This window comes from Mchenga conophoros, linkage group LG3 (genome assembly GCF_057382185.1).
Source record: "Mchenga conophoros isolate Kocher_MC1m ecotype Shallow Benthic linkage group LG3, M_conophoros_male_GT1.1, whole genome shotgun sequence".
Taxonomy (NCBI): Eukaryota; Metazoa; Chordata; class Actinopteri; order Cichliformes; family Cichlidae; genus Mchenga; species Mchenga conophoros.
The window spans coordinates 24,431,641-24,456,153 of record NC_140528.1 but is presented as its reverse complement, the minus strand read 5'-3'; the positions used below and the strand labels follow the sequence as shown (position 1 = coordinate 24,456,153).

The 24,513-nt window shown below is 41.8% G+C and overlaps 1 protein-coding gene across 1 annotated transcript; it reads left to right on the top strand.

Annotated features, from left to right (window-relative positions):
* Window positions 1-582: 582 nt before the first annotated feature.
* Window positions 583-15,042, top strand: LOC146577781 (ribonuclease inhibitor-like). The gene is made up of 4 exons (XM_085267711.1): window positions 583-657; window positions 10,152-10,354; window positions 13,703-13,876; window positions 14,552-15,042. The coding sequence occupies exons 1-4, from the start codon at window positions 583-585 to the stop codon at window positions 14,562-14,564; spliced, it is 465 nt and encodes a 154-aa protein (XP_085123837.1). The 3' UTR covers window positions 14,565-15,042.
* Window positions 15,043-24,513: the final 9,471 nt, after the last annotated feature.

Here is a 24,513-nt window from a genome sequence, read left to right as displayed (position 1 = left end):
ATCAGTGGGACTCTCAGAGCTACCAGCCCTTTGCTACAATCACAAAGCTCTTCATTGAAATCAATGATATCAAAGCTGGAATCAAATGAGTCCAAGTCTTCTGCTGATTCAGCATCACATTCATCTTTGCTCCTTGTTCTGCATCCCCACCATGGACTTCATTCCTTTCCAAGCCAGCCTTGAGTGTCCTTTATTCAGCTCATCCTCTGCTTTACTTTTACACCTGATTTTAGCTGCTTTATCTCTCTTTCAACAAGTTTCTGTGCCTCAATCTTTTTCTTCTCTCCCTCATAACAAGACAGCTTCTTCTGCCTGAGAACATGTTGGAGTGATTTACTAATCCAGGGCTGCTTATTGGGGAAAATACTTCCTGTTTCCAAAGTAATCCCCATTTTTCCCAGAAAGAAATGTAAGTAGAAATCGATGATCTAAGTGAGAACATGAGCCTTTAACAATAGCAGCAAAATATCTCTCCAATCTCAATACTCCCTCTCTCGACCTCTGGAACACCAGAGGTCACAATACATTGTGTTGGGTCACTCCTCGGCCCACTCAGCTGCTTCCATGTCCATCCATGGCATCATGGACATCGGGGTCACCACTCCCGCTCTGACCCTCTCTAGCCGTCCTCTGGCTCAGCAAATCAGACAACCTCATGTCATCTAAGTGGTCCAGTAATAAACACCAGCTCCCCCTCGAGAACACTCCATGCGTAAGATTAGGTTTTTTCTGCGTCCCTCTCTTGTGGTCCATCATGCCTCGGGCCTCCAGGATCCTCACCCCCCTGTGGTCGCCGAGATCTTCTGTAAAGCAAACCAAACACCTTTTCCTGCACCTCCCTAACTTATCATCTTTGGGACTCTTTAATCAAAAGCCTGATCCTAATTATCTTCTTGACTTATTGACTTGTATTTATATATATTCTTCAACGTTACTCATCATTTTAAAACTCTTAAAACGCTGCTTTCACGTCCCTGCATGCGTTTCCTGTCGCTTGCCTTATCTAATCATCAACATCCTGTACACAGAAGTCTCGCTGCTGCAAGGCCTCCACTCTGACCTAGAATCTCCTTTCACAAGAAAATCATTATAAGCGCCTATTCTACTAAAAGATCCAAAAAAACAACCACTTTAATCAATTAAGTTTAAACATATAAGCAATTACTCCTGCATACATTTTATCACAGCTAAACGCTGCCTTGAAACAACTCCTGTGTGTTAACACTAACTTGATTTTAAAACTCACATTTCCTATGTTATAACCTGTTTTTGGTACAGCCTTTTTATTTCATCTTGCTCCTTTGATGTAACAATACCTTCTCATTCTAGTTTATCAGACTTAACCAAAATATATGCTTTCCTTCCTTTGGTCCTTCTCTAAAGCAAGAAACTCCTATTCAGTTCCTCTTTTCTGTCACTTGTTACAGGGCCAGCTCAAGTTCAGTTAAACGCTAAATTAATTTGAGGCCTTTTGCCTGGAATCAATACTGTCATGTGTGTTTATGGACTCTATATGTCTGTGAGCGTGTGCAATCCTTCAATAACTCATATCATCCTCACAGTAGATTGGCTAATCATAGCGCTAGCCAAAGGCTCGTGACCCACAAGAGACGAATTGAGCCACAACTCCCTTAAAGGCACAAAATGCAATATGTATAAAAAGTCATTTCTACGTATAAGCTCTCCCCTTTATCCTAAAAATAAATCTATGTAATATCTGTATGTGTGTCTTCTATTCATTAATGTAATTGTCAGTTATTTTCTCTCTTTATTTTACCTTCTTTTTGTTTACCTCTTTGTTTGTGACGTGGACATCCCTAAACCATCCTGAGTTCCGGCTTCAATTTCAACCCAATTGTACCCTCTATTCTCGCAGTCGAACTCGTCTGGGCTTCACCTTCCCACTGGCCCCTGTGCCCTTCTCTTAGTGTCCTTTGTTGTCTTGTGATCCCCAGCAAACACAGTCTGTTTCTTCTCTGTTTCCGTTGCTCTTTTCAGTATTTTCCTTTTAGATTAAATCCCAGCCTGGCAAAATATCCCATTCAGTGTCTTTAAACAGTTATGTCACACTGTTCTTACCAGCCTGCAGTTCACCGTGCATTTTCCATCACGTGCTTTTCTTCCATGCTGCTGCTGGTATCGTCAGTGTAGTTTCAGTTGCACTGTCTTTTGCCTGCTGTTAATTCTTGAAGTCCACGATGTTCTGTCGGTCTTCATCAGGAGATTAACTGTCCTATGAGCTTCTTCTCAGGATCGGGACAAGTGGGAGGTCAAGCTGTAAAATTTTAAGCCAAAATCTGGCCTGTTTTCCTCCCAATTCTGTTAATCAATGGTTTTGTACTCAAGATTCTAGGTTGAAAGAAGTCCACCTGTATTGACACACTAAAGCATACAATTAATATCCTTTTCATTTCTTTTCTTAAAACCTCCATTTGCTTCATCTGCCTGGAGTTTAACTCGTATGTTTCTCTCTCTGTGTGCTCACTTGTCACAGTCAGTTCCTTTTATGGGCATGCAAAGTTCCTGTCACACACACCATTTCCTGTCAACCTTGCAGCTGCTCAGAACCATATTTTCTGTTTCTATCTCTCCTGTTTTGTTTTTTTTACAGGCTAATAAAACTCTTGTTTTACTAAGTCTTGATCTAAAACAATTCACCCTTATTTCACGCACACACTTCTAAATATACTAAATTCTTTGCGTTTGTCAGATCGTCTCACACACACACCGCCTTTTCTCTCACACTTCCACTTCTGCACTCACTCTACTATCAACTTTCATAGTGTTATTATTATTTATTATTTTGTACAAATCACACCCAATCACTCAAAACCTGCTACTCACAGCATTCACACACTTAAACTGTGACAAGAGTTGAGGAATATACTCACAACACGCTTTCCTAAGAGTATTTCAGACATGCCTTTCATAATCAGAAAGAGCAAGTCAAAGAAAACAATTGAAACCTCTATTAATTCTCACAGCACACACATAGAATAGAAAAAATAAAACACACCAGCATTTATTGCTGATGAGAGGTTACTCCTAAAAGTAATATGTTAGTCTTAAATATATACAGTGCATTCACTATATTTATATATCAAAACTCAGTCAATTACTATACATCCACTACGGCAACTCAAAACTTTATTTATAGCCCTCTAATGAACATAAATGGCGTCTTAAACACACACTCAACAATGTTTGCAGCAGTATTTGTAAAACCAACTGTGGTTTAAACAGTTCACTGCTGACTAATTTGCATTTTCACACTCACACACACACAGTCTAAAAATAGCTCCAGCACTGCCTCAGACTCCTTTCACACAGAGATCTCTTATTTTATATTACAAAGACGTCTTATATTTACAACCACTGTCACATCTGTCAGCTTTAGCGCCTAAACAATTTCGACAAATTTAAGTTAACGGTCCAACCGATAAAGTCCAACTTTTTTGTGATCAATTAACCAGTATCTGTCCAACAGTTTCTGGCCTCATCTCTAAAATCCCTAACTCAATTTAAAAGCGTCAACCAACCCAAACTTTGCCTGAAGCTCTATTTTTGGCATTTCACAGCCAAGGCTTACCCCGAAGTTTTAAGTTAAAGTTACACGCCCGAAGTCCAACTTCTGCTGGCCAAAAAAGCGCAGACTACCGTTCCAAACGGTAAGGAGACTCTAACTCCTAGTTATTCTGGAGTGCCCCAAGCTCCACAGTGACCAACTGACTATCCCTCTTCGAGGACAATGCCTAAGCGTCCTTGGCATTGGCAAGCGTTACCTCTGAGCACTGTGCTTCCTATCAGTCCAACTGACGTTCTTGAATAATTTATAATACTTTGGAACAACAGTAAAACAGCCAAAAAAGTGTAAGACTGAAGCAGGTCCAACCTTATAACCAATACGGGCTCCACCCCAAACAATAACCAAATTCCCTAATATACTAAAATCACTCAGCAGTCCAACTGCTTTCCACGGTCCAACCGTATTAAATCCTTTAGCGGTCCAACCGCATTCAATCATTTTTAGCAGTCCAACTGCATTAAATCCTCAGTACTGTCATGAGATTCTCATCAAAATCAAAGCAGACATTCCCCAGTAATTTCAGTGAGTAGACTTTAATTTGTAATGTCCAATTTGGCACACTTTGGAAATAATTCAACAGGTAGTGCCTTACCTTTGGATAAGCGGCTTAGAACAACAATGAGAAAAAGAGAGCTGATTATTAGCTCATCAAAACACAAAACAAAATCACAATGAATTATCGGTTAATTTCATTTAAAATAATTCATTAAGTATTTATGTACAATTCAAATTAGTTAATTACATATTTTGTTGGTTTGTTTTCTATTTTAATTATTTTACTGACACATTTAATGAATTATTTAATGATGTATTTATTTAATTCACGTTGCTACTCCTGGCCCTGCATCGCTGTTCATAAATACATTTTATTTGTCAGCTTCACCCATCAAAGTCAGGGGGCGGGGTTAATGCTGATCAAGTCAAAACCATTGCTTTGGTCTGGTGGGCGTTCTTTTAGTGGGCTTTTCTCAATACTAAGTAGGCCTACACACCAGGGTTTGGACATGTGTGGACCCAAACTATACTTTTACCCTTTTTTGTGTGTCACCAAATACACTTTAATATTTTCTAGACAAGAATGTAGTGGCGTAATCTTTAACCTCTTTTGGCTCCAAACAGAAGTGACAGACTTGAGCAGGGTTCATTTAAAGGCTGACAGAAGTGGAGTGGTGACGGGGAGATGTTTGACAGGACAGTGTTTCAGCCTCCACAGGTTCATGTTGTGCTCCATCAGTCAGTGAAGATGAAGTCAGTGCTGATGAGGCTGTAGAGTGTGTGAGGGATGTGAATGAGGATGATGAAGATCTGATGATAGCAGATAAAAACAGGCTGCAGAGACTTTGAGCCATACAGGGCACACAGTGTGTGTACAGAACAGCTGAAATCATTATGGAGGCCTCACTGGAATATGGAAGCATCACAGTACAGCTTCAGTGAAGCTTTAAAGTCTCTGATATGAGATGAGAAATGAAGCAGCCAGAGCTTTTTCATGAGTGGAAATCCACTGTGACTGTGAGCTGCTGCTACAGCCTCCAGATTAGCCAGCAGCTCATCCTGCTCAACATGGACCTGTGGTCAGAGTGTGTGCTGGATAATCCGGCCCAGGATGAGGCCAAACTGACATGGGATGAAATGTCTGTCACATAATTGAGCTTAGTGTAGTTTCATTTCTGCACAATTTAAAAACAACCAAAACTTTGTTCTGTCTTTTCTATGTTATACTGTAGACTTTCTTTGATACTGTGTCCAAAAGGAGCAGCTTTTACTTTGAAGGGAAGGCGTCTCTGTTTCCTCTTCAGGTTGGATGATGGAAGCAAATTAGTAGCTGTGTCCCAAAACGTCGGCTGCATCCTCCAGAGGCTGCATTTGAAGGCCGATTACGTCACAGCCAGGCGATGAAGGCTGTCCGTATTTGTCGACTCCTTCAAATGTGCCCGACAAATGCGTCCTTCATTTCCCCGAATTTGAAGGATTCGTCGGGTGTGTCCTTCGTGGCCCACCATATCCCAGAATTCATAGCGCGGCCCAGCCAAATTTCAGCTGCCAACAATGGCGGCAGCTACTAAGTTTTCAAATTACTCTTATTAATCTTTCTGGGTCACAAAATAAACTTTTAACATATTTTCAGGCGAGAAAGTAGCTGTGTAAACTTCAAATATCTGCTTGGTTTATCAAGACATCACATATTTGCAAAAGTGTGCCGACGTTTTCGGAGACGTCTGTTACCCACCCGCTCGCTAGCAAGCCGGGGGGTTCAATGGTCACTCCAGCCGGCGAGAGCAGCGGACGCCCGGCTTCATCGTTTTCAGACCCCGCTCTTTCACTACTCAGGTTAAACATGATATATAAGTCACCCGGATAACTTAAAAATGTAATTGTTTGCCTTTTTTCTGTGTTTTATTTGTTCCGGAGTAAATCGGTTTGGCTGAGATCAAAGTTCCTCCGGGATTTTCACACAGCTGAATAAACGTTAAACAGGAAACTGATTAAACAGAAGTGTGAGACGGTCGAGAATTTACGCCAGTGTCCTGTTATATTTTAGATAGCAAGGAGCAGACGGCCGAGTTTATTAAACTCCACAAAGACAGCGGTGACGCAAATCTGAAGGCTAGACCGTCCCATTTCACAGCCTCGCACTTCCAGCCTTTTCGGTCTTTGAAGGACCCGGCCCACGTAGACCGCGAATACCGGGTCCTCCGAAGGATGCAGCCGACGTTTTGGGACACAGCTAGTGTGTGATGTTCTTTCAGTGTTGCACTTTGTAGACGGTCCCTGAGCACTGGTCTCACAGCCAGCTGCACATAGAGACCAGTGTTGTTAGTCCAGGTCAGAAGATGACTTGTTGGAATGAAAATGAGCTTGTAGTTTGTCTGCTTTAATAATGTGACTGGAAAAAGGTGTTGGACTTCAAATATGTCCATTTCTTTCACACTTCACCTTTAAAAGTGAAGCCTTGTGGTTCCTGGAAGGAAAAACATGACTTTTTCAAGTCTTTGTCCTGTTTTTATGAGAAATGTACGACTTTAATGTGAAACATTCAGAGTTTTTTCTCTTGTTGTGTTTGTTTGAAGCTGCTTCCTGTTGGCTTCAGCTGTTTGGAGTTTCCATTTTCTAAACTTCTACATTCTGAACCTTCTTCAGCTCTGAACAGATGATGAAACACTGAATGATTTCAAGCTCACACTTTGTCTAATAAACTTACATCTTTCATTCTTTATACAGATTGAGGCTCTGTGGTTTGTCAAAGATCAGCTGTGATTATCTGGCAGCAGCACTGAAGTCCAACCCCTCCCATCTGAGAGAGCTGGACCTGAGCTACAACAACAACCTGCAGGATTCAGGAGTGAAGCATCTGTGTGGTTTCCTGGAGAGTCCAGGATGTGGACTTGAAACTCTGAGGTCAGTCAGCATGTTTTAGTTGTGCTGAGATGAATATGATGTGAAAGTTGTGCTGACACTAAACTGCAGACATCAGGCTAATATTATACTGATCCACACTGAGGATCTTCATGGTAAAGTCTGTTTTCTTCTTCTCTGGTTTAGTCCATTGACTGCAGCAGAACAATGTTCACATTTCAAACAGTGAGACTCAACGTATGGCCCGCGGCCCACACGCGGCCTGCCCACCTTTCCTGATTCAGAGAGAGGGGACCCTGATTAACTGTGTAGTGTTCTTCCTCACAGTTCTAAGTATCAGACACAACAATGAATAATCCACAGCTGACTGTCTTTAGCAGGTCAAAGGTCACGGCACACAGCAGACAGTGGGAAATATTATAATTCTGATCATTTATCAGCACATATCCATATGTATAAAAACAAAGCTGACACTGTGAGACTTGATCAGAGGTGTGATCATCACAGCAGAGGCCTTTGTGTCAAAGTCACTGAGGATCAAACAGAAACACATGAAGCAGATTTTCCTGTTCTGGCTTTTTATAGCAGATAACCTTCAAAATATTCTGCAGTCCATCAAAAACTGAAGCAAACCATGAATCAACATGTGAACATGAGCTGATGCTGCTGAAGTGAAGCAAAGTTACAGAGGTTTGATTACAGACACAGCTGAGAGTTTGTAATCTGTCATCATTTTAAAAGGTTTACATTTCTTCAGTATATCCACATTTGCAGCTGCTACCTCAACCTCCACTTGTCCAACACAACTGCTGTCCACTGCCTCCATGACATTGTGGTTTTGCTGTTGGTCTTCTGTCAGATCTTCATCAATCACTTCTGCACGGGGCACACCTTCAGACTCTGCAGCTGCATAACGAAAGCCTGTAAGATAAAATTAGACATAAGGTAAATGTACACCAATATTCCAATGACAGGTGTGTGATTCATCTGGAAGTTATGTGCGGATTAGTGTACAGTGATAGCAATTTAGTATGTTTTTAGAGGGGGGGGGGTTGTTTACCTCCGATGGGTGCTCTTTTTCGCTTCCGTTGCGTACGCCTTGAGTGCCGGTCCGAGTCTGATACAGGTATGTTGTCATGCCCCATGTGCAGTGTTGGTGCCCAGTCTGGATTTGTTACATCCATTTCATATGCTGGTTTGCCTGCAATAATGCCAAATCATAAGCTACTCAGTCGACATGATGTGGTTCTGCAGCATCACACATTAGCATGTTTTATCTCATTATCTATGACCGCAGCACGTTGAAAATCACACTAAAAGCCTTTCAAGAGTGATATGAATTAATTTAGAACTCACCGGAAAGAAAATGCCGTGAGCAAACCAACAAAAAGCTGGGGATTGCAGAGAACTCGATATCCGCTCGTCTCACCGCTGCAATCCAAGCCTGATGTCTTTGTTTAGTAATATCGGATACATGGGATCCCTCACGTTGCCTCCAGGATGGAAAACGATGAAAAGAGAGCCCGTTATCCAGCTTCTTGCCTTCACGATCGTGTGATCTAACGTTGCAACCGACAACACAACACGTACGATCCATAGCTGAAATGGTATCCTTTGGCTGGCCTACTGTCATGGCGGAAGGGGGCATGGCCCATCTCCCGTGACATCACGCTCCAAAGCCCTATAGGTGGGAAAATGTACCATGTCGACCAATCAAAAATGATATGGAAACATGACATTTGGTTGTTTAGCAAAAGGGGGAAGTTTTAGGAGTGACCGGCAAGAGAGAGCGAGTGAGCGAAAGAGAGAGAGAGTTTTGATACGTGAGAGATTTGTGACGTTTACCGTGTTTGGTCTCAAGTTAGTTTGTTGTCTTGTGTATTTAGTGTGTAGCTGTTGTTTTGTTTTGTGTGTCAGTTCTACTAGTGATCGTCACAGTTGCTGCCTTAAAGCCAACAAAGGCAGATTGCAGTGTAAACGCTGAGTGACACACCTGCTGTCAGACCTGCAGGTTTATCCCTGTGCTGTTCTCATATGTGTTAGAGTGACACAAACTATTGTTTGACACCTGATTGTTCTGTAAATAGTTTGAAATGATTATATGAAAAACGTCTGAGCCTTGGCTGCATTTTTTGGTAAATAGTACCATATAACTTTGTTGTTTGCAAAACGTGTGCGTATTTTTAAAAATGTACAATCTCTATTTGCATTTCAAGTTATGAAGATGATTCGTTAAACATGTGTGTGGTTTTTACAGTCAAAATATCACTTTCTATGTGTATTTTAAATTTTGTCTGAATTTAGATAAATTGTGCTGATACAGTTGGTCAAAATGAGAAAATAACAGATTGGCAAGATAAACTGTTTTTAAAGGTAAAATATAGAGGCCACATCAAAAGTAGTCAAGAAGGGTTAAAGGCTAAAAGCAAAGTTGTCACCAAGTACTGTTTATATTTGTGTGTATTGCTGCAGCTTTTTTGAGTATTAATTTGGTGCCTTTGTGTGAAATAATGGTATTGTGAGTGATCCATATAGTCACAAAGAATAGCCACTTGTTTCTGTGCTACCAAAGTTCCCCGGCTTTCATTCAAAATGTGTTTATCGTCAGCACCTGCACATTAAACTACTTAAACATTATAAATGTCTTCAAGCTCACACTGAGGCCTGTGGGGTACTATCAGCCACTGAGACAGTACACACATTTATATGTGTTTGTATATGAATATTTCATACTTTAAGGCTGCCTGTTTATTTAAGGGAGATGAACAAAATACATTGGAATTGTACAAAATAATATCATGGATGATAAATTAAATGGATTTTAAGTAGATGCTTGTGCATTCTTAAAGTCTTATATGTTGAACTGAACTATGTGATCTGTTCAAAGCCTTAATCTTAATTTGAAGTGAAATGTGCATTTTGAGTTTATACACTATGTATATAAGGCGACCGTTTCCTTTTGCAGTATTTTTGTGTGGTGTACTTTTCTATGTCTTAACAAAAGGGGAACAAAGGTGTTTAAGTTCACCTAGGATGATGTGTTTTAATTTTCACATGGTCTTGCTTGAATTTGACCCTGACAAAGGTGTATGAACTCTGTCAGCTGTTTGGAGTTTCCATTTTCTAAACTTCTACATTCTGAACCTTCTTCAGCTCTGAACAGATGATGAAACACTGAATGATTTCAAGCTCACACTTTGTCTAATAGACTTACATCTTTCATTCTTTATACAGATTGTGGGGCTGTGGTTTGTCAGAGATCAGCTGTGATTATCTGGCAGCAGCACTGAAGTCCAACCCCTCCCATCTGAGAGAGCTGGACCTGAGCTACAACAACAAGCTGCAGGATTCAGGAGTGAAGCATCTGTGTGGTTTCCTGGAGAGTCCAGGATGTAGACTTGAAACTCTGAGGTCAGTCAGCATGTTTTAGTTGTGCTGAGATGAATATGATGTGAAAGTTGTGCTGACACTAAACTGCAGACATCAGGCTGATATTATACTGATCCACACTGAGGATCTTCATGGTAAAGTCTGTTTTCTTCTTCTCTGGTTTAGTCCATTAACTGCAGCAGAACAATGTTCACATTTCAAACCTTCAAAGAAGAAGAAAAATCCTCCACTGGATAATTCACTGTGAAACTCTCCAACTCTTCATTCCACCTTAAAGTCTGTCTGACACTGAAATCCAAAGCAAAATGTGCGTTTGCTTTACAGACAGCAGTCCAACACAAACATACACACATCATCCAAAACACAGTCCAACATCCAAATCTCCTCCACTGCCAGCATGAATGATGGGAAAGAGAAGGAGGAACACTCTGACATTCAGGGTTAGAATGAGTTTCATGAAGCAGACTGTGAAGATCAAAGCTGCATTAGAAAGCTTACATGAATGAATGAGTGGACAGAAGTGGACAGAGATCATCTGAAGCACTTCAAAGGCTTTAAATCAGCACATTTCTCTTTATTCTTTATCAACTCTGTTAGTTTCTCTCAGTTTTCTGTGGAATGAAGCTAACAGCAGGCTAATAAGATGCTGACCAATAGGTTTCTATTAAAGGTTGTAATTTGTATATGAAAAAGTGCTTTGGCTCAGCAGGGATCAGCTTACAGGTAGAATACAGCTGCTGGATGGGATTAGCATGTTATAGCTATCTACCAAACTGCTAACTGGGGGATTTCAGGCCATCTATGGATCATTTTTGCTAACTGTTTATTCAGCTTAGGCTCACAGGGCTGCAGCCTGTGCCCTAGCTGTCATAGGGCAAGAGGCGTGGTCCACCTGCACAGGTGAGCAGTCCATCACAGGGCCAACAGAGAGAGACAGAGAAGCACTCTCTCACATCCACACCTACAGCCAATTTAGAAGCACCAATGAACCTAAGCAGCATTTCATTATACTGTGGGAGAACATCCAACCTCCACAGAAAGGCCAACAAGCTTCAACCTACAACCTTCTTGCTTTAAGGCACTAGTGCGAACCACTTTTCCCCATTTCAGCCCAAATCCTGCATCTTCCTGTTTCTGACTCCAGGCCAGCTCCACTAACACTTTCTCATCAGACACTGCCACCTAGTGGAGGAAGTCTTAGTTCCATTTGAAGCTTCAGATTACAGTTAGTTCCTTTACAAAGAGGTGGAGGTGGTGGGGCCACAGCACCATCATCACTGAGTGCCATAGGACACTTAACCTTTGTTTCCATGTGCTGGGAACTTCCTGTTGTTCCAGGGAGGACTGGAAAATGTGTGAAAATCTCCCAGTCAGTTCCTCACAGCACACTTCAATCATTTCCCTCCCACAGCATCAGGACCAGGGCTTTTTCTCTCTTTGGTCCCACTAAGAGATTTCCACACAAACACCTCATCAGTGGGACTCTCAGAGCTACCAGCCCTTTGCTACAATCACAAAGCTCTTCATTGAAATCAATGATATCAAAGCTGGAATCAAATGAGTCCAAGTCTTCTGCTGATTCAGCATCACATTCATCTTTGCTCCTTGTTCTGCATCCCCACCATGGACTTCATTCCTTTCCAAGCCAGCCTTGAGTGTCTTTTATTCAGCTCATCCTCTGCTTTACTTTTACACCTGATTTTAGCTGCTTTATCTCTCTTTCAACAAGTTTCTGTGCCTCAATCTTTTTCTTCTCTCCCTCATAACAAGACAGCTTCTTCTGCCTGAGAACATGTTGGAGTGATTTACTAATCCAGGGCTGCTTATTGGGGAAAATACTTCCTGTTTCCAAAGTAATCCCCATTTTTCCCAGAAAGAAATGTAAGTAGAAATCGATGATCTAAGTGAGAACATGAGCCTTTAAAAAGTCCCAGTGGGTGCAGTCAAAGCAGTCCCTCAGTCCCAGTATATAGTCTTTGGTCCAGACTGGAACAACTGTGTGCCCAGTTTGAGCTCTCTTCAGTCCTGTGACCTGACAGACTAGGGCTGGGCGATATATCGAGTTTTTTAAAAATATCGATATATTTTCATACGAGATATAAGATGTGACAATATCGTTTATATCGATATAGCCTATGTTACGTTCTAATTATACTTGTGGAGCCGCAGGTTTGCCTCTCTTTCGTCCACTTTTGTCTCTACGCAACGTTACTCGGCCTCGCCTCTCCTTCACTGAACACAACTCCGCCTCCCCCATAGCTTCACCTGCAGGCAATGACAAGATGAAAGCGGAAAATCTCCGTTAGCGAGTTACCGCGGATGGCCCCGTGCGTGGGGCTGGACGGCGTCAACGTGTTAGCGAGCTAACCGCGCTAACGACATGCAGCTCGGAGGGGCTGCACGGCCTAAAACCCTTTCATTTTCTCAAAACTCGACAGTGCGCCTTATGTATGAATTCTGGTTGTGCTTACTGACCGCGAACCGATTTTATGTGGTACACAGCGCTCAGCAATCTGTCAAAAAATTTTTAATATGACTTTGCTAAGCTACGGAGCTGCACGGCTTGATGTCGGAGGATTACGGCTACCGGGGAGGAGCCTCGCGGAGTGATACGTACTGTGTGTGTATAAGGACCACAAATGGCACCTGTTTAGAGACGTGGTGCAGCTGTGAAATCTGTCTCTTTGTTATTGTGCTCAGCGTCTATTAGTTTACATTTTGACTGCACAATTGTGAGCTTTTTTTTATGCACAAAAACAACATTGTTTTCTTTTATTTATGGACCATGATTATTTAATAAATGCTGATAATTTATTTTTGAGTAATTTCTTCATGTACATCTACGCTGTATGTAAATAAAAGTGCCCGTGTGACATCTGGGACACAGTGTGACTAAGAACTCTCTTTTTGTTCTTAACTTATGGCTTAAAAAAAAAAATCGAGATATATATCTTATATCGCCATCCAGCTAAAAAATATCGAGATATGAATTTTGGGTCATATCGCCCAGCCCTATGACAGACCCAGAGGGGCCATCACATCACATTTAGAAGCTCCCCTAATGGAGCCACAACACATGTCCAACACTTAGTCTGTCTTGTTGGACCAACTGGAAGAAATGATTCAAGGACTTAGTCACAGAACAGAGATTCAAATCTCCAAAATCCAACTGGCTGCATCAGGACATATAGTCTGAAACTCTGCACAGTTTCCTGTTTGAAGCTGCTTCCTGTTGGCTTCAGCTGTTTGGCGTTTCCATTTTCTAAACTTCTACATTCTGAACCTTCTTCAGCTCTGAACAGATGATGAAACACTGAATGATTTCAAGCACTTTGTCTAATAAACTTACATCTTTCATTCTTTATACAGATTGGAGAGCTGTGGTTTGTCAAAGATCAGCTGTGATTATCTGGCAGCAGCACTGAAGTCCAACCCCTCCCATCTGAGACAGCTGAACCTGTGGGGAAACAACCTGAAGGATCCAGATGTGAAGCAGCTGTCTGATCTTCAGCAGAGTCCAGACTACAGACTGGAGACTCTGGTGTAAGTAGAGTGATGGAGTGAGTGGGTGGTGCTGTCAGCAGTATTGTACTAAACACAGTCAGTATGAAACAAAGATCCAGTGTTTCCTGTAAAGCTGCAGCTTCTCAGTGAAGCTGTGAGAGGAGAATGGTGACAGGCTTCAGGATTGGACACAAACACTTCCTGTTTCTGACCTTTATGGTCACCATGGTAACGGCTGACACGCTCTGATCAAACACTGTCAACAGCCAATCAGCTCTCTGAACAAAGCAGCACGCAGACCAATGACTGCATTCGTTTCCAAGTTTAAAGCAGTGAAGAACACAGTCTGTAGGTGAGGAAGAATTTAGTGAGAGCAGATGTTTGGATGGAATTCCTCCAGTTAACAGCTGGAACCGTCCATCTGGATTGTTGGGCTTGTTGTTGGGGTTCCTACAGAGCTCAGAGTGGACACACCAAGGTTCTTCTAATGAATGAAAGTCCAAACTCAAACTAGGAGGGAAAAACATCTTCATCAACTTCAATAAAAATCCAAAGATTAGAAAAAGTGAAGCAACAATGAGTCCTAGTACAGTCCCAGCACTGAAGTCCCTGCTGCTCTTTATACTGGATGTGCTGCATCACTGACTGACAGCTGATGAAGAGTCTCTGGAAACACTCGTTTATCTCCTCTGCTCTTCCTTCTTCTCTCTGCAGGTGGAGGCGATGATGGTAAACAGGACGGTGTGTGTGCTGAGAGAGGAGGAGCTGTGTCCTGATGATCCAGAGAGGTTGAAGCAGCAGCAGCTTGTGTGTAGAGACGCTCTGACTGGGCCATGTTACTGGGAGGTGGAGAGGAGAGCTTCATCCAGCAGTGACTGACAGAGGAATGAGAAGAAGTGCAGATGACTGTCAGTGCTGCAGAGTGAACTGCTCTGAGAACAGCTCCACTGTCAGACACAATGTAGAGTCCAGCATCATCCCTGTGTGTCCCTCTGGATCTGACAGAGGATCATCAGTGTATCTGGACTGCTCTGCTGCTGCTCTGTCCTTCTACAGTCTCTGCACAGTCTCTGTCTGACTCTGGCTACATTTTTGGCATTTATATTCTTGGTTGCTCTCTTTATATTTTTCACATGCAAAATGTGCCCATCTTTGGCAAGATTCACACTGCACCTGGAAAGGAAAAATAAATGGCTCATATTCTGTTTGGTGAATACTATTACTCAACATTTTAATTATGATTGGCAAGTAATGATACTAAGACTTATGTGTTTCTTTTGTTTTGTTTTGTTTTACCATTTCAATCATGCTGCGGTCAGCGTTAGCATCTAACATGGAGAAAACAATGCAGTAGTCCTCAGCGTTCCCTGAAACACAATCATAGTTAGGTTTTAATCAAACATTATTTATTGAATAATTAAAAAATAATAGTACATTTTTTCCAAATATACTTCCTGGAAAATTAGTCTAAATTAGACTTTGAGAAGGGTCTTATCTGAAAGTGTTTGAAGAGCACTATTTGTACTGTGCTGTTTGAAAAGCACTATTTAAATTGGAAGTACGCACTAACGTGATAATGACTTTACTGGACTTACCTCGATTTTCAAGTAGGGTGCAAGCTATCTGCATTCGCTCCAGCACAACTGGCTCTGTAGTGGTTGACACCTCACCGACCTCTCCAAAATCAAGGTAGTGTTCTGCAAACTGTGAGATTGATCATAATTAGAATGTAAAGTCTTAATTAGGTAAAGGATAGGATAATTATAAGCCACAAGGCTTCAGCCTAGGGCTGGGCGATATGACCCAAAATTCATATCTCGATATTTTTTAGCTGGATGGCGATATAAGATATATATCTCGAATTTTTTTTTTTAAGCCATAAGTTAAGAACAAAAAGAGAGTTCTTAGTCAAAGCTGTGTCCCAGATGTCACACAGGCACTTTTATTAACATACAGCACAGATGTACATGAAAAATTACTCAAAATTAAATTATGAGCATTCATTAAATAATAATGCTCCATAAATAAAAGAAAACAAGGTTGTTTTTGTGCTAAACAAAGAGCTCACAATTGTGCAGTCAAAATGTAAACTAAAAGACGCTGAGCGTAATAACAAAGACAGACAGATTTCACAGCTGCTCTGTTCCCAAGTTTTACTGTGTGACTGATAGCCTGGAGTTTGAAATCCACTTCATAACCACGTCTCTTACAGGTGCCATTTATGGTCCTTATACACACACAATACGGTAATATTACGTTGATGCACAGTACGTATCACTCCGCGAAGCTCCTCGGTAGCCGTAATGCGCCGACAATCTATCAAGCGGTGCAGCTCCGTAGCTTACCAAAGTCGTACTAAAACATTTTTTGACAGATTGCTGAGCGCCGTGTACCACATAAAATCGGTTCGCGGCCATCAAGCACAACCAGAATTCATACATAAGGCGCGCTATCAACTTTTGAGAGAATGAAAGGATTTTAGGGTTAGCGCTGTTAGCTCGTTAGCGCGGTTAGCTCGTTAGCATGTTTAGCTTGTTAGCACGTTGACGCCGTCCAGCCCCACGCATGGGGCGATGCGCAGTAACTCGTTAACGGAGATTTGCCGTGTCCGTCTTGTCGCTGCCTGCACGTGAAGCGATGGGGTAGGAGGGGGAGTTGTCTTCAGTGAAGGCGAGGCGGAGTAACGTTGCGTAGAGACAAAAGTGGACGAAAGAGAGGCAAACTTGCGGCTCCACAACTATAATTATAACGTAACATAGACTATATCGATATAAAGGATATTGTCACATCTTATATCTCGTATAAAAATATATCGATATGTTTTAAAAACTCGATATATCGCCCAGCTCTACTTCAGCCTATTCCTTTTTCAGTTACTGTATGATTAAGTACTTCTATGTAAAATGATCATCTTTGTTGTTGTTGACCGAAATAACTTTCACTTCACTTAAATTCACTTAAAGTCTTAATTCTAGCTAACAAGAAACTGAATCATTTGAATACGGGTTACCTTTAACAGTAAAACTCCACAACTGCAGGAATCCTGTCGCTTGTTGTGTTGCATAGTCTGTAACTGCCACTCCATGGTGTCTTCATGCCCTCTCATCCTCAGAAAATTCCTAGTTGAACAAAAGTGTTTGTAATGAAACAAGATTTTTTTTTTTTTTAATCTAAGAATAACACCTCAGTATCATACATACCTCCAGTTGCGCAGAATTTTCCTGTCATAAACACCTTCATTCCCATGGGGTCTATGAGCAGTATTTTCTGTGCAGAAATGTTGACAATCTAAAGAAAAAGTTAAATTAAAAATTACAATAGTTTGTGCCACTGAAAACTTATTTAAAAATAACACTTTGTGCAAGAAACTGCTTCACAACAAATTATGCAAATTAATAACAAAATGAACACATACCACAAGAATCCAGTGTGTACCAAAGTTCACAGGGCACAGCCACGTCTTCAACTGGGAACTTCATCTGTGGGATTGGAAGTGCAGAGTAATTTGGATTTACTTAGGTACCATGCGTCTCAGGGTGTTTTCAAATATAGTCTTCTTTAAAGGAACCGAACTCTTTCCTCAGCAACAGAAAGGAGTCAACTGTTTGGACCACTTCTGAGCTTTCAACATACCAGTTGAGGCATCTGAACTGCCCAGAAAACAACGAGCTTGCAACTACTGAACAGAGCAGGTGTGCAGCATTCTGCACAAGTATACAAAAATGTTAGAGAACAGTAAATAGGTTTTTTTTTTATTTCAAAATTAGTAGGTAAATGACATTTCTTACTTACCTTTCGTCTGTCAATAACATGGTGCAGATATGCATCAATGACCTGTTTTGAAAAATCTGAGTTTATACAACAACAGCAACAATTTTTTAAGTAACTGAGTGCTGTACACAAAAACATCTAAAGGAATAGAATTGCTGATAAAGGTTCTTTCTGCATATACTGAAACTGGGTATTATGATGTCACAGATGTCACAACATCTGTGTTGTGGTTGATAACATTTTTTCCTGTTGAAGTGAATGGGTGAAACCTTATCAGAGTTTTGCAATATAAACCCCCCGACCTACCCGCACATTTTAAACTATTAATGGTCTCTGCACTGCAAATGCTTCAGAAGGAGCAGAACCTCGAAATCAGACTCAATAATGATAAGTTCTCTTACCTCATCAGAAACCACCGTGACCCCTGCAGTGTTCGAAAAGAGGAATCCAATAACTTGTATGGTCCAACAGCTGCCTCCAAGCGCCCAGTATCCTTTGCACGCCATAGCCTCTTTACTAAAAGAAAAATATGATAAGTTAGCTCAGGCATGCATGAGATTTGTAGTGGATAAGCTTGGTAAAGGCCAACGGGCCACAACAGGAAAAAAGTCAATACAATAGGCATGCATTTACACGCAGAGAAATAGGAAAGGTACAGCGGGTGGGCAAAATAGAAAATTACTGACAGGCAGATCCATTTCCAGACTTCCACAAGCTCAGTGCACGTTGCATGTTTCTTTATATCCAATATGAGTTGAAGACTTCAAAATGCAAACAAAGTCATGCAACAGTCAATTAAGTTGCAACGCCAAACTGGCAACAAATGACCAACTGGTCAAAAAGAGTTGTTCACTATGTCACCTTCATTTTCTAAGCTTTGTTTCCGGGAGGGAAGTTCTTGTTCACGCGTTTCTGGTCCTGGAACACAATTAAACTCCTTGTGTCAGCCGTTTTGGGTGCATAATGAATCCTCTGGACTTTGCTGGCACTGAGGGTTAGCAGTAGGATGGCAGGGAGGCATCTTCAGGTCTGTGCTGCTGTTCACCGTCTGACTGCGAGTTGGGTATTTTTAATTGTCACTGATATTTACATGGTGGCTTCTTCTGTATGGCTTGATATGGTCAATGCTGTAGTGATTTCTTAAAGTTGCTCCTTCCGTGTTTTTTTAATCTCACACATTTGCCAGCGATGTCTTGAATGGTGTAGGGTCCTGAAAAATCTGGATCAAGTCTTCCTCCCTTCCTTCCACGTTTCATGTTCAAGAGAAGAACTTCATCTCCAACGCTGTACACAAGGTTTCTGTACTTCTTCTGGACTCGTCTAGCATAAGCTTCCTTTTGTAAGTCTTGGGACTTTGCCATATTTTCCTCTACAGTTTTTTTTCAAACTTGCTCTTGTGCGTCTCTTGTAGAAGATACAAAGTCACCGTAACCCGACTCCTCAGGGAGAATGATGGAGGACAGCTAAAATTTTCACATTTTAAATTACAATTAGTCCACCACCAGCACCTTTGTTTTGGCCACATTCAGTTTCAGGTGATTCTCCTCACACCACCTCACGAACCGACCAATCAGTCCTCTGTACTCCTCTTCCCTTCCCATTCCCTCTTTAATCCAGGATCTCAACCAGTTTGTTATGTTCTCTCTTATAACTCAACTGGTAAAGTAACAACACATTTTTGGTTGTTAGTAACTTACTTTATTAACCATGTTGTGGAACGGCACAGGCATATCAATGCGCACATGCACCACGCTTGGTGTTCTCTACTTTACCACAAAATATAGACTGATTTTACTAAATACATCACAGCTCCTCCCATCCAGCTTTGATGAACATAAGTATCAAACAATCAAGATATTTTCAGGTAAATGCCGTAACCCAATAATTGTACTTAAACTGAAATATGACACCTACTCAGTGATTTACAACATAGAGGTAGGTTGTTTCCTCTTAAACATTTTAACTGCTTTCCTTACAAAATGAACTGGAAACCTATAAGTTCAGTCTCTGAGGTGCTCTGCGATTTCTCTCAGGGTAACGTCTGCCTGTTTGGTCAGAGTCCATAGTGCTCTGTGTGGAAAGTTCAGGTGTTTGAACATTGGTGGTTTCACGTAAACCCTGAACCTCAGGTGGTGAAGCGAGGGCAAACTCTTCTGAATCTTGAGGTGTAGATGTGTCCTCTCGGGTTGCTCTGGAACCACGTGACATTCTGCATCTAGAATCTGATCAACATGTCTACGCCAGACTAAGTTGGCTCCAACATTTATGGTGTATATCAGCGGTCCGGTCCGTGAACGAATCGTGCCAGAATGCCATTTCTGACTTGGGTCTCTGTAGTCTCTGGCGAGAACTCTTTGTCCAACATTGAAGAATCTGGTTTTGTTTCTTGTTGCTTCCACCATGGAAGACTGTTTATCTTGGACATCCTTGCGAATGTCTGGTTTCAGCAAATCTAGATGTGATCTCAGATCTCATCCCATGAAGAGCATTGCAGGTGTGTGTCCAGTTGTTGCATGAGTGGTAAGACAGTAAAAAAATTGTCAATTTTCTGTTGTAGCGGTTTCCCCTCTGTGCGACTGGCTGGTTCAGCTTTGTTGCAGGATGATGATGAGCTGAAGTGATATGTCGTATGCCGTTACTCCCAAGGAAACACTGGAACTCCTCTCCAGTAAACTGATGACCATTGTCACTTACGAGCTGTTGTGGCGGACCTGTGCGTGCAAACGGTGACCAAAGACTATTGATCGTGCTGGCAGCTGTTGCTTGCTTTACGGGGAAGATTTCTGGCCACTTTGAGTGGGCATCAACCACAACCTGGAACATTTAGTCCATAAATGGGCCAGCATAGTCTATATGAATGCGTTGCCATGGAGCGGATGGCCACTCCCACGCGTGTACAGGTGCTGTTTGAGGCTGGCGCAGCGTCTGCTGGCAAACAATGCAGGATTTAGCCATATTCTCCATTTCACAATCAGTGCCTGGCCACCAAACATAGCTTCTAGCAAGACCTTTCATCTTAACACCCAAATGTCCATCGTGCAGTGAGTCCAGTACCTTTGTACGTAGTTTGGGTGGCAGATGACACGAGTTCCCCACATGACACATCCTTGGCAAACGGATAGTTGGTCTTTGTGGGTGGAGTACGCAGAGAACTGAGTGTCACTACAGGACGGCCAACCATTCACAGTAAGATCGTTTGACAAGATTGTGTTTTGGCTCGTTTCTCTTTTCACCTGAGCACTTGTGACAGGTAGGGGTTCCATTTGTGTAACATGAAACACAGTAGCTGGAGCAGTCATTTCTTCGGTGGGTTGCATGTGTGGAAGACGTGAAAGTCCATCTGCATTTCCATGTAGCTTTGTCCCTTTGAACTCAATGGTGTAGGTGTGTGCACCCAGGAACAAAGCCCAAGCAAGCGTACGCAAGCCATGGTTGGAATACCTTTCTGAGGGTTAAAGATGGACACCAGCAGTCGGTGGTCTGTGATCAGGGTGAAGTGTCGTCCATATAAATACTGATTAAACTTCTTCACTCCCCACACTAGACTGAGTGTTTCTCTGTCTATCTGCGTATAGTTGCGCTCGGCTGCATTTAGGGACCTTGAGGCAAAGGCAAGTAGTCGTTCGGATCGATCAGGCATTTTGTGAGATAGCACGGCACCAATGCCATATGGTGAGGCATCACAGGCGAGGCGAAGTGGTAGCTTGGGGTCAAAGTGTGTCAGAACCTCCTCTGATGTAATGAGCTGTTTAACTTAACTAAATTAAATGCCTCTTCATAGTTTGTCCATTTCCATTTGACATTTTGTTGCAGCAGAGAGTTCAGCGGGTGCAGGACTGTTGAAAGGTTTGGTAGAAACTTGTGGTAATAATTAATTAAGCCCAAGAATGAACGTAGCTGACTCACATTTTTAGTGTCTGGTGCCTTCAGGACTGCTTCAACTTTGTCCTCGGTTTTGTGGAGCCCATGTCTGTCGATCTTGTGTCCACAATACTCAATGGCATCCTTGAAGAACTCACATTTGTTTTTGTTTGCTCTCAATCCATATTTTCTAGCCTGGCCAGGACTGCTGTTAGGTTAGCCAGATGAGTCTGACCGGCTGGAGCAGCATCTAATAACCAACTCACAAAATAAAGAAAAATAAAAACAAACCAACAAACAAACACAAAAACACCAGGCATCATGATACAGACTTATAATTTGCACCAATGTTTTTTCGAAATTCTATACACGAAAGTGAGCGCGAGAGCCCTCGGTGCGCCTGCTCGCTGCCAAAGTCAAAGTAAACTTTATTGTCATCTCTGCTACAGACAGTCCAGTATACAGAGATATGAGATGACGAGGCTCCAGTTACAGCAGTGCAAGTAAACAAACAATAAGAAGAGTAAGAAAATAAATATACACTTTAGGACCAGGGGTAAAGGATCAATAACAATTTAAATTTACAGTTTGAGGGGAGGGGGCCCCTGCTGCTTCCAAAAAGAGCACATTTCATTTATAATGTTGTAAATCCAAGTCCATTATGTATTCATGATTTGAATCCTGGGTTGTGTGAAATCTCAGAAATGCACCCTAGATGAAGTGAATCTGTGAACTAAGGTGTAGGTCTATTAGATCATGTTGTGGTGATCCTTGTGTTGGGGGATTTGTGTTCATACTGGAGTGCAAAATTAAAACCAATGGAAGATGGACAAGAAAAGTTCAAAGCCATCATGGTGCTCAACTTAGAAAAAATAGAAAAGAAGAGGAGGAGAAACGAGCAAAAGATGCAGGTAAGCAGATGTGTGATTGGATAATGGCAGGTCATCCTGAAACTATCAGAATCAGAGTGAGTCAGAAATTATGTGCGTTACAGTTGCTCCAAGAAGAAATGGTAAAAAAACAAACAGTAACAGACTAAACTCCGAACAATACATTATGTTACAGATTTAAATATTAATTAGTCCTTGTCAATTGTTGATTTGTCCTGTTCTCATTGTATGACGAATTATGATGGCTGTTTGGTAGCCGTCTGCATACAATGCATACTCTCTCTCTCTCTGTGTGTGTGTGTGTGTGTGTGTGTGCAGCAGCTTTATGTTAATGTGTGTAAGGATTTGTGTCTGTGTGTGTGTGTGGGGGGGGGGGGGGGGGGCGCCAGAGGGATTGTTCGCCCAGGGTGCCAAACAGGCTAGGACCGCCACTGCCTGCAAATAAACAACATTAACATCAAAAGTTTTACATTTCCTAAATGTATCCCACAATCTGAATATAACACCCACTTCCCCACGTTTGATCCGCTGTGTTAAATATGATTAAGAACAGAATGCAATCATTTGCAAATCCTATAAACCAGTATTTTAAACAAAGTGAGAAAATGAAACATTTAAAGAAAAATATTAGCCCATTTTGAATTTGATGGCAGCATCCTCTCTCCATAAACTAAAGGCTTTACGATGTTTAGTGCTGGACCATGTTGGTTAATGTGTAAACTTCTGAAACGTTCCACAGTTTCCATTTTGATTAACCTGACCAACATCTAACATAGAACACCTTTGAAGTGGACCTCGCACCCTGTGGATAACTTCAAACACGTCGAGGTCTTCAGAGGCTGAACTTTGACCCAGCATCACAAGGAGCGCCATAAACACTTGTTACGGTTTTTAGAAGGAACCCAGCCTTTAGACATCCCCACAACGACATCGTGACCAAGGGTCTGTTGCATGATTTTTAACATGGCTACAATGTGTCGTCTGCTGAGTCATCGTTTAATACAACAACGTACTGAAAGAGAGCATTCAGCATCTGACTGAGCTGGACTAACCTTCCCTTTCAAAAGTGAAAACTGCAACATAAAACTGGAATACAACCAACTTCTAATGAAATGTAACATTTTATAACATGAACACAGATTCCAGGTGAGCTGTGTCCTCCAGGACTGGATTTACCAGAACAGGTATGAGGACGGTGCCTGACGGGCATGTACGAGCTGGAGTGGATCCCAGCTAACACAGGGTGAGGAGACAGAAGACCGTTCACGCTCACACTTATTCACCAGTTAACCTAACCCCACTACCTGAATGTCTGTGAACTGTGGGAGGAAGCCAGAGTCCCCTGAGAGGACCCACACAAACACGGGGAGAACATCCAACCTCCACAGAGACTCTCTCTGCACTAAAAGCACAAAATAAAAACCACACCGTCATGTAATTTAAGAAACTGGTCTTAAAAACAGTTAATCTAATGTGTCCACATGGAGCCCGTGTTAAGGTCCGTACTGGGCTTCAGAACATCAAGTGAACAACGTCAGATGGGACCTGGGTGCGTTGTCTCCTGATAGAAAGTGCTGAGGATCAGAAGGACTCAGGGACAACTCGATATCTGTCCAGCAGAGGGCGGCATGTCACGATCTGTAACATCAATGCACATTGTTCCATTTACTGCATATTGCACTTTATTCATGTCTCTCATTCCACCTGCAAAAACATTGTAAAGGTCGTCACAGAGAGTTTTATATATGTATAAATACTAATATTCTCTATTTATTCTGTTTTATTGCCAAGATGTTAGTTAGCCTTTGTTCAATTGTCTTTTATATGTCAATAGATACGTATGTCACAAATAAAAGTTTCTTGTAAATTATGTTTTTGTAAAGAATTTTCTCCCAAATCTCTTACATGCTAACTGTAACGTGTTATTTCTGCTAAAACCTGAACTTAAATGTGTATATGGTGTTTATCTGTTTTTCTCTCTGTTTTAGATGCAAATATCAAATTGGAGTTCTGCCTCCAGGCCAGAATTGCAGGAATGCACCACGTGTTGGCTGTTTCACTGCCCTCTGTGCCCCACTCTCAGCCCTGCTGTCAGGGCAAAGATTGAGCAGCATATAAATGGACACATTCAAAGTGCTTTGCCTTTCAAAGGTA